General features: G+C 33.7%; 2 protein-coding genes across 2 annotated transcripts in view; one reads left to right on the top strand and one right to left on the bottom strand.

Moving 5' to 3' along the window:
• Window positions 1-14,512, bottom strand: part of LOC552490 — a 38,966-nt gene that overhangs the window by 1,315 nt on the left and 23,139 nt on the right. The window contains exons 7-10 of the mRNA XM_026445737.1: window positions 4,364-4,445; window positions 1,466-1,729; window positions 899-1,222; window positions 109-780 (exon numbers count right to left, since the gene is read on the bottom strand). Coding sequence (XP_026301522.1) covers window positions 109-780; window positions 899-1,222; window positions 1,466-1,708 — 1,239 coding nt within the window. The 5' untranslated portion in view covers window positions 1,709-1,729; window positions 4,364-4,445. The remainder of the gene's footprint in view (window positions 1-108; window positions 781-898; window positions 1,223-1,465; window positions 1,730-4,363; window positions 4,446-14,512) is intronic.
• On the top strand, window positions 3,431-4,350 carry Def2 (defensin 2). Its single transcript, NM_001011638.1, is given in 2 exon segments — window positions 3,431-3,546; window positions 3,883-4,350. Coding segments are annotated over 2 exon segments (315 nt in total). The 5' UTR covers window positions 3,431-3,446; the 3' UTR covers window positions 4,098-4,350.

Genomic DNA, 14,512 nt, shown 5'->3' with positions numbered 1-14,512 from the left:
ATCATTAAAGTAACTCATGATTAGTAAAATTTTACCAATAACATTTGTGCAAGAAAGCCCAGTTAATTAAATTATCGCGCACAATGGACTTCAAGGAATAGAACAGACCTGAGCGTCCACCTTAGTTCCACTGGTGTCGTCCCATACGACTTTGTGCCTGATATCGATACTAGGGGACGTTTTGCCTAGGGTCTCCTTGACCGCCTTCACGACCTTCGATTTATCGAACTTGAAGTTCAGACTGGCCGTGATTAAATCTTCCGGCTTCTGTTTCTTCGACATCGGTTGATGTCTCTTGGTGAACCAGTTCGACGGAGCCATGATAGTGGATGCTGCGGCTTTCGAGGACCCGGCCAGCTTGCTTTTCGCCCCATGAAGTATGGACACGTCGAAACTGTTGGAGCGGAAGCTTTTCAACCGACTTCGTTTCTGTTCAGCCGTCTTCCCGGACCAACTCGACTTGCTCTCGTCGCGCGTACCCGATCCTTCTTCGCCGCATCGATTGATCTCGGTCGCGGACGAGGCCAACGAGCTCAGGATCGATATCAGATCTGTGTTGGAGCAAACGATGCCCGCCGCGCCGGACACAGAGGCGCTCGTGGCTCTCGGCACTTCCGAGGCCCGTCTTCGGATAGAGGCGGTCGGCGATACGGAAGGTGCGGGCATCTCAGAGAACCGTCGTTTTGGATATTGAGTGTACCGTTGAGTCGAGCTATTACCTTCCAATGGCTGGATCTCGCACACTTGTTCCGTCGACGTCTTGTACATCTTTAACAGCACCTACGGATGAGATTGGTTTTAGTATCCTCTCGCGAATTATTGAAATGACGATTGAATTAATGAAATGTGTTTTTGCATAATTATCGATCGAAGTTAAATCCAAATCACAAATCTTAACCTTCTTCGCCTTCATCTCCGCGATATCGTCCATAATATCCAATTGAAGATTATGCGAGCTTCCGGCGTTGCTCGGTGGCCCGCCCATCCTCGATTCCGAGTCTCTGCGACCCGGCAATATTCTGGTCGCGCCTCCGAGTGGGAAAGCGGCAATTGATTCACGCCGATTACGGCTGAATAGAGTCTGTGGTACTCGGGAGATGGTAACGACCGAATGCCTTCGCCCACCCGGCTGAGGAGCCGGTGCTTGGGAGAGGGTGGACAGGAAAGCTGCCTCTCTCGCAGATGGTCCTGATTCACCCCCACGTTCGCTCAATCGTCTCACCTGTTGATAAAAATCCAGTTTTAATTCTCTTCTTTCTCTTTACCTCTTTATAATTGTTTTTATTATTTTTACAATGATTATTAAAAAAATAAAATGAAATAAGAGAATGATCAAAAGATTCTTTTTTCCTTTCAAATATAACTTGAAAATTGCATGCCACAATAATCAATCAGCTGATCCTAAAACATATTAAAAATACATTATTGGGAAAGGGGAGGGGGTTTAAGTGCATAATCTTGGTACCTGCGATGCGGTTATCCCGGAAGTACACTGCGGCGTCGGTAGAGAATGCTTCCTTGCTTCTCTCCACGGTGACAATAGATAAGGGTTCAAGGATGGAGAATCGGGATCCATGCATCGTGGAGGCGATTCGTTCCTCCGCCATTCCGCCTCCTCTTCCCCCAACGTGCTTTCCTCCACGATGATCTGTGGCTCGCCGCAGCTCCCCGTGCTCAAATTCGAGCTGTACGATTGTTTTCTCATCATGCAGTGAAGAAAAACTCTCGCCTGAAAATAAGGATGAAAATTTGATTTCGTTCGAGTCGAATGACAAATTATCGTCATTTTTTCCCGTACAATAATTGTAAGATAAAAAAATATATATTTTTGGTCGATTCTTTTTTTTTTTTTTTTCAAACGAATGACACGACGGATCGTAATTCTTTGTCATTGATACGCGAGCTTTGAGTAAATATCAAGGGAGAAAATATTGTTTTTATTTTTAACGTTCTACATTTCACTTTTTTTTTTTTTTTTCCCACAGTACTTTCGCTTTAGTCGTGCATTGCGGAGTTTTTCGCCTGTTAAAAACAGATTGCGCAAACATGCACATGCATCACGTGCTCGGAATAAATGTTGCGATATTCTCTTTTCGTTCTAAATCGCTCTCGTTATTTTTCGTCTGGAAATGTATCCCTCTCTGTATACATATTATATCAGAGTATCGAGAGAATATTAAAAATCAAAGTTGCCGATATTTCTCTCTCTCTCTTTCTCTGGAATTAATATTTCATTTTGCAAATAAATCTTTCGAAAATAATTTTCAAAAATTTCATTTTCCTTCATTTTTCATTCGCATTTTATAATATATATTTTATTACATGTAAAAATATATATATATTATATTCATGAATTTGGAAAATTTGACAGTTGCATGCATTAAAGACGTCGAATTTCGGAAAACAAGTTCGTCCTTCACGTCGACGATGATATATCGATTCCATGTTATGCACGTATGATTTATTTTTCTCGATAAAATCTAATGGCAACTATCGCCAGTCTTTTCTTCGCGGATCATCGAGCCGAATCATTCGTTTACCTATAAAGGGAGCGAAAATTTTGAGATAACCTATACTTAAAACTTCATTCGATTAAACTTAATGAGGTTTGGATCGGGGACAACGTCGTGATCCGGCTTTTGAATTTGATCAAATATTTTGAGATAATAACAATTCCCCAGACGTATCGAATAATGAAATTCTTTATCCTCGTCTCCGATCCCGCCTCGTTCTATATTTTTATCAAATTGAAAAACTCTGTATTTTTCTTGTTAATTGAATTTTCACTTTTTAGAAAAAAGAAAAAAACAGGATACCGTTCAAACGCATAATTCTTTTTAATGTTTCGTGATTTTAAATTTTAAATTTAGAAAGAAGGATTAATTTACTAATTGTCTATTTATTGCGGTCAAAAATTTGTTTATTCTAAGTAAATAAAGTCATAGTTCATTCAATGATTTAAATTTAAACAAAACTATAAAAATATTCGAGACCAACCTTCAAAACAACGAATCCTCCCTTTATTTATAAAACTTTTGAAATATTTATTAATAATCATTAGATCTTCTTTTGAAACAAAATAAAATAATACACGACGACATATGTATTCTTTCTTCAACATCGAGTTCATCAAATTTTAATATTTTCTGAAACTTTTGAAATTAATTAATTATAATAAAACTGTAACGCGTAAGAAAAAGAAATAACGCACGAGATTGCGTAGATTGGGATTTCCAACGATGAGTCGCGGCAGGAAATTTTTGCAGGAGACGGAAGTGGAAAGGAAAATTGAAGTCAACGGAATTTTAGCGTCCCCCCCTCCCCGCTATGACTCGATCGCTTATATAAATTACCATCATTCGAACGTAAATCTTATCTCGAGTTAAGAAGAGTATTGTTATCTTCTCAATTTGATCGAGGTATAACGGTGCTTTGTGCTGGGAAAGATGAAGTTCTTTGTACTTTTTGCGATTCTCGTCGCTATCGTTCACGCATCTTGCGCAAGTGTTCCTAAAGTTGTTTACGATGGACCGATTTACGAGTTGAGTGAGTACTATTTTTCTCGAGTAAATAATAATTAATAGAACAGATACAACGATTTATTTGTGTTATTTATCATATCGAATGAATTTTCTTGTATCGTTAAAGGAGAAGAAAAATGAATATCGTATAGATTAAATATCGTATGTAGAATCTAGTAAAAAAATTAAAGACACTAGATTTTACTAGATATTATTATTCTGTCCTATTTCCAATTTTCTTGCCTCATTGCAATTATAAAATTAATAATAAATCGAACGATAAAACGTTAAAAATCAATTAAGGATAAGTTAAATAAATTGGATAAATGAAATAGAATTCGAGATTTCAATTTTTCACTAGGGCAAATTGAGGAGGAAAATATAGAACCAGATACAGAATTGATGGATTCCAACGAACCGCTGCTACCACTACGACATCGAAGGGTAACGTGCGACGTTTTATCATGGCAATCAAAATGGCTGAGCATTAATCATTCAGCCTGCGCTATCAGATGTTTAGCTCAACGACGTAAAGGCGGTAGTTGCAGAAATGGCGTGTGTATCTGTCGAAAGTGAAACGATTCGAAAATTGATTGTACCGATCTGTTCATCTTGAAATAATATCTCCAATATTTTTTTACTCGAAATTTCATACTTTTTATTTTATAACAAGTAAAATCATTTTTTAAAATCATATTCTATATATGTATATTTTGTATATCATAATCGATTAAGATAAAAACATTATTTTGTATTTTGTTAGATTTTTCGAAAGTAAAAGAATTTTTACAATTTCTTTTTAATAAATTGCTTCTTGCAGAACGGATGACGGACTCGCTTACCGAGTATTTTAATGTTCAGTGTGCTTAGACACCCATAAGAGCTTTTTGTTCTTCAAATTGTTCCCCCTCCTTCAAGGATAATCTGAAAAAATAATAAATTTATTAGAAAGATAAATAAGATATAATATTATCGATAATAAATTTTATCAATAATAAAACTAGAGAGAATGTACAAGCTTCTCGATAATGTTGAAATTAAATTTTCAAATCGTGGACATTCGTGGTCGATTTAATTTTTTAATACATAAATAAATAGGAAATTGGAAAATCTGTATATCGCACGACACTTAATATTATTGCACATCCTGTATGGTTGCCATATTTCAAACAGATATCCTCAAACAAATGTACACTAATTTATCTTTGATCCGTATAATTGGATCAGCTTCAAAATGGTGGAAACATATATCGACAAAATATATTACAACATCATTGATTGTTGATTAATCAGGTATATATACTTTACTATTTTACTTTAACGTATATTTTAATTAATTACAAAATTTTCTTCTCCCTTTCTTCAATTTAATCGATACAAAATTTTTTCCATTTTCAAAGCTCCTTCATTTGATGAAATTTTTGGAAATTCTTTCCGTTTAAAGGATACACACATATATATGTATATATTTTATCGACGCCTGCCACTTTGAAGTCTAAATATAAAGCTTGTTTCCACGGTGCCACTAATCCGTGACAAATCGAGCAAAGTAGAGGTTGCATTTCATCGAATCAAGCAACGTTTGACGTATACAACAACGTGACGTGTACAACAACTCGTACATCTCTGAAATTTCGACGGCTTTGATGTTTAATGCCAAACGCACAATTCTCATCACAATGTTGGCATCATTGGAATTAGACTATTTCTTGTTTCAGATCTACTTTGTACTAAAATTTCCAAATTCCAAGTTTGAAGGATCTGGTTTAATGTAAAAAAAATAATGGAATTTTTAACGAAGTTTAAATATTCTTCTTTTCAATTTTTATCGTGAATTGGGAATGTGAATAATTTTATTAAAAGAATAAATACTGCATAGTATAAAATATAAATCCTAAGATTTGATTTTAAATAATATTTTCTTAAGTTAATCTTTGATTAAAATTTGATTAAATATCTCGGCTACAAGGGGAAACGATAGATGTGAAATTTAAGTAAATTTAAGTAAAGTGATAAATAAATGAGAATTGCCGGTAATATGACGGCCTGCATTATCTATTCATTTTAGGTGGCCGCGAAGTTAAATTGAAATTCACGTATTTACAGAAAGTAATATCCTCCTCTAAATGACTGTTAAAATGGTCACAGAAATGGGGTACGTAACTCAGAATTTTCAATTTGCGGGGATGAAGTTGAAGAAAAGTTCGAGTTATCTCTTTTTTTTTTTTTTTTTACAAATCTTGTATAAAAAGTTTCTCGTTGCCACTCCATTTTGTCGACAATTTATCATTCATCGAAAAAAAAAAAAAAAAAAAAAACGAAAATTTATATTTGATTAATATTATGAAAGATTGACACGATTCTCCTCCCAGTTTAAATAAGTAATAACAAACGCGAAGAGGAGCAATGAAGATCAGCCATAAATCGAGTAAGTAGTATTAGTCGATAACTAATCAGCCAACAGTGCTTCTCATAGATCGACCACTACCTCTTACGATCGATAAAACTTCTCGAACTTCGCGACAAAGTGAAGGATTATTATTATTATTTTTTAACAGCCGAATAAATCGATCCTTTAACCTCGTTTCCCCCTCTCACCCTTCTCCATACTTTTGTCAATTTATTCGAGCCGAAATTTCGCAATTTACTTCCAACTGTCCTCCAACTACTCGCATAATCATAAGTCACGAATTCGACCAAAGGCATTCGGTTAAAGTTTTCAATTCAATTCCCCGAAGAACACTCGCTTCCCCCCTCCTCCTGTTCCAAAACTTTCCAAGATTTTCCAAAAGAAGAAGCGCAATAATAATCTCTTCGTAATAATAAATATTACTAGATCCTTTTTTCAAAAAATCTATCCGAATATTTAACGATTTAAATATTTAAAATTGCATACGAAAAATTTAATGAAGTGAAAAAAAAAAGAAAAATTAATAAATAAATTCACGTTCGTAAATTGATAATACGCGGAGAGCAGAGAGAGGAGAATGAAAGAATGAAATTTTCCATCCAACAGGATTGATCTCGATTATTGCAAAATTCAGGTAAAGGGAAAAGAAAAAAGGGAGGGGGGAGAGAAGAGGCAATTCGATTCGGGCCTCTGTTCCAATCAATCGATTACACTCGAATGCGATTCCTTGAAAGATAAGATCGAGTGATATCCAATAAAGCAAAGACCTGGTGAGTGCAGCTTTAGATAGTCTATCGATCGCGACCACGGTTCACTCTTACACGTACAAAGTTAAAGCGAGTCGCTTCTTATTTTTTGTTTTTTCAATTTTTCTTCTTTCTCTTTTTATATCGAATTCGATGATCCATTCATTGAAACGCATGCCATTGGAACGTGCGCCAACATCGAGTTTTCGACGATTAGAATGTGAATCTTGTTATATAATAACAGTCGAGTTTTATTTATTTATTTTATCTATCGATCAGTACAAAGTAGATAATCGTGCAATTAATTCCCTCTATTTCTCTTTCTTCATAAAATTGAATTATATACAAAGGAGTTAATCCTCTAGTTTCTAGGAAATTTTCTAGGGGATAATATTAAATTCCTATGATATAAATAGCGCTATTGGAATTTTTGGACTTCGTCTTTATTACGTTATATTACTACATTAACCTTCTCTTCTTATTAAATTTTATTATAATATATATATTATTTAGAATAATTTTTTAAAAATAATTTTCATAATATTAATTATACACACACGCAAGAATATTCACTTAAGAATAACTTTGCTCTTGAGAGATTAACTTATGACACTTATGAATCACTCTGCATGTAATAAAACTTGCTAATCTTAGACCTTACGACTCCCCCGTGCTCACACGTGTACTCTTTTACATCGCATCACGATGCATTTTGACGTCACACGTTGTTGTTTGCAACATCCGACGGTTGAAACAACCCTTCGTGACGTATAAAGGGGAGATGTACTCGGCTAGGCTACTTTGCATTACCAACATTTCTGAAAAAGAAGAAAAATCGCGCGATCCCTTCAACGCCCAAGTTATTCTCTCGTGATAAAGTATTCGGGGTATTGCCAAATGTCAAGTTGGCAACACCGCGAGAAAGAAAATGGCCGCGAAATTTTTTCGAAAGGGAGGGAAATTTTTTTTCAAGCGAGAAGAAGTCGTCGCCTCGAACTTTCCCCTTTTTCGATTCTTTGCACAAAGTATTATCCGAGTTAAGGATATTAAAGTTGGTCGTAATTCGTTTCCAGACTGGAAATGGATGGAAGGCTCTGTAAAATTACGTATTTTCGATTCGAGGTGGCAATGTTAAATCGCCGTTAATTATTCCAGTAAATTTCTTCCAGATTAATAATTGAGATTGAAGTTTTGAGAGTTTCTTGAGCTCTCTCTCTCCTTAGTTTCGTTGTTGAAATTATTGTTGCGTATAAATATATATATCTCGATGCATCAATTCGAAATTATTTAATAAATCAACTTGTCGCAATTTCGTGATTTGAATAATTTTAAGAAAACGTATATTTTAATCGATGACAAATGGAAAATGATTCGTGAATTTTATTTTTAATTAAACGATCCAAATTGTTTCGTTTATAATTATTGTATTGAAATTTTTGCACTACACTGTACCTGCAAAATGGATTAATATCGCACAATAGTTTTAATTAAATAATGCTCTTCGTTTTAATACCTTAATTAAGGGGACAAGTATATTACAAAAGAAATTAAATTACTCTACAATTTGATGTACAAATTTCTTATGATTTAATAATAACAGTAATTGAGTACTTATGATTAATTGATCTTTCTACAAGTTCTTTGCACTTTGTAAAACTCATTAAATTGAATTACTTAATATTTAATTTTAACTTACAATAGTTTCATTAAATAGAGATATAATGTAACGATTATCAATATTAAAGAGTATCGCTTGTTTACTTCTTTTGATTCATTGCGTACTCGTAACGTAGTTTAAATTCTCGTCTTGAAAAATAAAGTTAAAAATCTAATTAATAATGACAATAATTGATAATTATAGTGACGAAGGTTGATTAATTTAAACGAAAAGAAATTAAAATTGAAAATTCATTCAACCACGCCCTAAATTCAAAACACGTGCAACAATATAATATATATTTAATATTTCAATTATCGATCCACCGATATTTCGCTCTTTATTAACTTTCCAGCCAAGAAGGGAATTCACTTCACAATTTATTATTTGTTATTGCTACGTATCGTCAATATTTTCTCTCGTTAGGAAAATAATCAGGAATTGAAATATCGATATCATTGTTGTTAATATTACAACGATATTTTATAGATTTTTCTTCTTTTTTTAACGACCATCTTTAATATTTATATTCCCACTAAAATAAACGATAAATTAATCTAACATATAAAATTATTTCGATACTTGTGTATTTATTCTTAAATTATATTCACGAAGATGAGAATTCTTTTTTTTCTTATTATTGAAAATTTAAACTTCACTGTTTTAGGTTATGTTACCTACACGTATCCAAAGAGCACGATATTGTCGAGATATCATCGAATAATGATTTGAATCGATTAATAATTAATAATACGATTGCTTGATTTCATCCATTCCTGTTAAATTAGTGAATTAGGATAATAATTCATGAGGTACGAAGCAATCACGAAAAGCGTGAATCGTTCGAAGAATCGTCGAAAGGCAGGACTATCTGCTGGAAATTTCATTAGAATGTAAACATTGCGTTGGTGGGGGAACCCCAACGTAAATTTGCACGGTTACCTCTTACAGGACGACTTCTCATTAATCTTGCACAGAATGTTAACAAGCACTCCGATGATGGGGAGATAATATCCCTATTAAAATTCTACTAATTTTGTCTCGCACCAATATAAGAATAAAAACGTATATTATCATCGTGGAAAATTTGGACAATTCGTAATAAAAAGTATTTAAATAAAATAAATTTAATCCAATTGGATTTGGATATATTATAAAATCCAAGGGGGAAACCACGAGATTCTCGGTCGATTAATCAAATAAAATCTGAAAATATGGGATAAATGTTTCAGAAGATGGTACAAAAGATCAAAATCATAAATTTCAACGAATAAACTTTCGTTCTTATTAGTATATTAGTATAAGTGGAATGTTATTACCTTTTACTTTCACCTGTGGCTGCTCATAAATGTCTCGAGACACAAAACGTAGCAAAAAAAAAAAAAAAAATAACGATATGGCACCTATAAAACTTTTATTATTAAAAAAAACTGCCACATTCGAAGTTTTTATCCGGGAACTTTGAAGTAGTCCCCCGTTGACTTTAACACGTTTCTCTTTTCTTCTCTTTCTTTCTTTCTTTCTTTCGTGTTTTAAAACTGTCTTTTTTTTTTTTTACAATTTTTCTATCCTTTTTTCGTTATTGCAAATTGACAAACTTGAATAATACTTTTATAAATCGAGTTAATATGAGTACTTATCGAAAATCGAAGAATTTTATTATTTATATTTTTCACTAGCTTCCTTCCCGATAAATTTTGAAGAATAATTCGAATACGATAGAATTCGCTCTTCTTTCTCAATACATTTCCAATCTCCTCTTTTCGTTTTTTTACGCGAGATTGAAGAAAATGTTCAAGATAATTTAACTTTTTTCCCCCGAGCTTCGGATAGAAATGGCGGAATCTTCGAGATCGAATAATATTTATTCACACCACAAGTATAAACAAGAATGGAACGTAAGAGCTCGTGACTAAAGCTTATTTTACAAGTAAGATTCGTTTTTAAAATTTTTTAGCCTCGAACGAATTCTTCAAATAAAACAACAGCGGCAACTGTACGTAACTGTACATAATATATATATATACCGAATAAATTCGACAACAAACTTGGTAGATAAAATAGAGAGCGACTCTTCCTTCCGCACGTCACTTCCTTCCTTCAAAAATGAAACTCCGTACTCGAATTCAAACTCCATGCTCATGTGAGACAATGTGAATTTTCATGAAAACTTTTCTAATCTAAAAATAAAGAAGTTAAAGAAAGAGAAGCTCCTTTCCCCTCCACCGGCATCGATTCTCTCGAATGGTCATCGATCGATAATAACAACAACACGTTTCTCTCGAGTCAAAAATTTTCACCGTATGTGTCTGTCCCCTCGTCAGATAAAACAGTTGGTGTTATTATCGATTATCGAACTTCGAATACCTCGTTTTGATCCTCGCAGATCCCTCCCCACCCTCGATTATCGTCCAATTATCGGAGGAATTCGGAGGAATCGAGAGATGGCTTTCCCATTGGCTTTGCCCGACTCTCCAATCCGTGAAGTTAATTGGATTTTCATTTCTTGAAACGTATCTTCATTTCGCCGAGCATGTGCAACGAACATATGGAACGCGACGCGGTTATGCACGATATTACTTCGTTTAACGAAGAGAAAAAGGGGGAACAATCCTATATCAATCCACCGCGACCTTCGATTTCTATTCCTCTTCCTCTTCCTTCCCTCCTTCCCTCTCTTTTTCACCTCGACAAAAATTTCGAGCGGTTAGATGCACGTGCTCGAGAGAGGCGTTAGGAGGAAAAAAAGGTGAGAAAGAGGAGGAGAAGAAGGAAGAGAAGGAGGAATAGAAGATTTTTGAGAACTCGAATAATTCGAGGGAAATAAAAAATTCGTGGATTTAAAATTCTCTTCTTGGAACAATTCGTTTATTGTTGTATATAATTGACTCGATCGATGGATGGGACAGAAATCCGTTCTTTGTGAGGGAGGGAAATAAAGGAATTTCAAGCGTTTCGAGGTAAAAAAAAGAAAAAAAAGAAAAAAGAATTTAACGCACCGCGTCTCTTATCGATCCGTACATTTCGAAGCTTTTACGAGCGTTTATATACGAACGAGTGATAAGACGAAGCAGAGAGAGAAAGAGAGAGAGAGAGCTTTGACACGCTCCCACCTGGAAAATGACGGCTATAATTTGAAATCGTCGTTTGAGAAATCGTTGAAGAGCGAGAACAAAGTGCAAGGTGTTTTAACAATAAAATTTGATTCTTCGTATAGAGAAAAAAAAAAGAAAAAAAAACTGATGCCAGGAAACAAGAGAGATTTTTAATCGTGGTCGGATATGGAGATAAATAGAAGAAGGTGTTGATGAAGAATAGGACAAGCTGGTTGAATGGAATGCTAATGGAAATCGATTTGTAGAAATCAGGCTCCAATGGTAAATCCATTTACGTTCTCGTTAAAGGATCTTCCGAAAAGATGTTTCGTGTGGATGATTCTTATTGGTTCTTATTCGTGAACCAATAAGAATTCGAAACATTGGATTCCCCAAACAAAATTCCCCAAAAAAAATCACTAAAAGTTTAAATTTTCATGTTTGAATGAAATCGTCAGATGTAGAACAACAATGAAACGAAGAAGAGAAAAAAGAATAAATTTCAACTATTATTAATATTATTTTGTTTGATTTATATATTATTATACCGTGAATTTTCTTTCTGAAAAGTTTCTCTTAGGGCAAGAGACTTGGCCTTGATTATATACGAGCAAGAAGATGCTTCGTTCGCTGTAACGTGGTTACCAAAGAACTGCTTACCGAATTTCGATGTCTTGAACAGGGGAGAGGGGAAGGGAAGGAAGACGGAGGCAAAGTTTACAAACTTCTCTTCCGGTGAATGTAATTAAATAGTGCTTAGAGACCCAGTTTACGAGGCCATTCCTGTTGGCGACGTTTACGTACATATATATATATATATATATATATATATATAAACATTCGTGAACAACCAGCACTTTTTCGACGTAACAGAGGATTTACATATTGTCCACTTCGCGCCGGAAACGCAAATTCTTCGAAGAGCAAAAATATAATAAATCGTTTATAATACATCGTTTTTCTTTTTTTTTCATTCCAAACTTCAGATCACGCGGATAGGACCGATGGAAATTTGAATGGAAATTTTGTTCATCTTGTTGTTCCATTGATTTTTATATGAATATTTGCAATGTGTAATTAATCATGGATACAATTCTTCGTAATATTTCGCGAGAAAATGATATTTATCCTTTTTTGAGATGGAAATGAAATTTAAAGATTAGAAGGTAGGGCGGTGGTGGAGAGACAGAACCATAATGAAAGTCAGGAAAGTTCAAACATCGAGGCGACAGATGGTTCTTATAATGTACTCACAGGATTCACATTAAGAATTCACATAAGAATTTTTACTTTTCATGCTAATTCCTTAACTTTTTCCATTTCTTGTTTTCCATCTGTTCACATCTATCATTGTTATATTAATAATTTTAATCGAAGCTGTTGAAATTCATGTATTGATTCGCAATTTTTTTTTTTTAGGTTAATCAGAAAGATTAGTCAAAATCAAAGTCAAGATCACTAATTTCTCTCTTATATCTAATCGATATTTGATAATTCAATTAATATATTTATTTAATTATTTAATTCAAGAATTACTTAGAAACTGGCAAAATTCTAATATAAATTTCCCAATTTTACAAAAGATTGTTTTTACCAAATCAATTAAAAAAGAAAAAGAAATTGTAAAGAACGCTTTCATTCTAGACTGAAAAATTTACATAATACAGAGTTGTTCGTGATTAATGTTCCAAGAGCTGTCTGTACAAGGAGATTCTCAATTTTTGTTAAATCATAGTGTGCAGCTATTGTTGGAGAAAGATCGTCCCTGTAAATCTGTACCATAACGAGGCCAAGCTATGATTAATGAACCACAGAAATTCCCAACCTTCTCATTTTCTTGGCTCCACCCTCCTCGCATCAACATTTGATCCAACGTAAAATTTCATTTTATACGCTGTGCTACGTGCTATTATCTCTTTCTGTCGAATTTTTCGTAAGAGGATTAAAAGGATTCCTAAACGACGAGCATTACGCTTATCTTCTCGTAATTCGTTTAAACTCATACACTCTTTTATAGCATTAGTCTTAGCGTAGAGTAATAATTCCTAGAAAAAAAAAAAAAAGTGGATGAATCAAAGTGATGCAAAATCATTTTGTGGAATATTTGAATGAAATATTGTTAGGTAAAAAGTTGGATAAAAAAATTAATGAAAGAGTATTAGATTAAACTTTTACCAATGGAAATGGCCAATTTTCTTGAAAGCTTTCTTTTAATTATTATTTTGTGAATCACTTAACGAGCAAAACTTTGATTAATATCATTTCCAATAAATAAAAATTCTCACATTTAAGAATTCATTCATTCTATCTGCAATGGTATAAAAATAAAATTTAATAGATATGGAACAAGTAAGAGCAACGTAGATGGTAGATATAAAAAGAATTATCCAAAACAAATTTAATTAAAAATTCGAAGAAGAAAGGAAAGAAATATAAAGAATCGCGAGAGAGGTCGTCGTTTAATTTTTAATAATCATTTTCTTAAATGCTTGATTGCCCCAAGAGAGTACCTTTATCATTTTTTGAAAAGCAATCAACGGTGGAAAAATTCGACGTCCCGTGAAAATTTTCTCGCCAATTGTGCTCTCGCCATTGTCTTTAAAAATAATTTAAAGGCTATTGATTCCCATTGGTGATCACGAGCGGGTGAAAAAAGTTTTTTTCAAGTTTTTTCACGGAACCACAGTCGACCGCTTCAAACTTGGTAAACTGGGGAAAAAAAAGTCAAGAGTAGTTCGAAAACAATTCAAACAAAAAAACTGAAAAAGAGATTTTTATTCACGAATTCGGAATTCTTCGTTTTCAAATCTTTGATACATTTGATCGGAAATTATATATATTTTTTTTGACAAAGCTCATCGATGAAAGAAATGGAATTAAAAGTGCGTCGAATTGATTTAACCTTTGAACTTTTCCATATTCATTTAAACGGGAGACTCGTTCAAGTACATTTTACTATCACCGATGATTCGTTTAACTTCATTTTTCGTCTGGTCTATTGGATATATCAGGCTTCCCTTCCAGGAATGGAATGGAAGAAAAACAGTTGTCATTTATTCGACGTTTTTCTCTTTCTTGCAAAA

Source organism: Apis mellifera, linkage group LG16 (assembly GCF_003254395.2).
Source record: "Apis mellifera strain DH4 linkage group LG16, Amel_HAv3.1, whole genome shotgun sequence".
In the NCBI taxonomy this organism is placed as follows: domain Eukaryota; kingdom Metazoa; phylum Arthropoda; class Insecta; order Hymenoptera; family Apidae; genus Apis; species Apis mellifera.
This window is presented reverse-complemented; position numbering and strand designations above follow the sequence as displayed.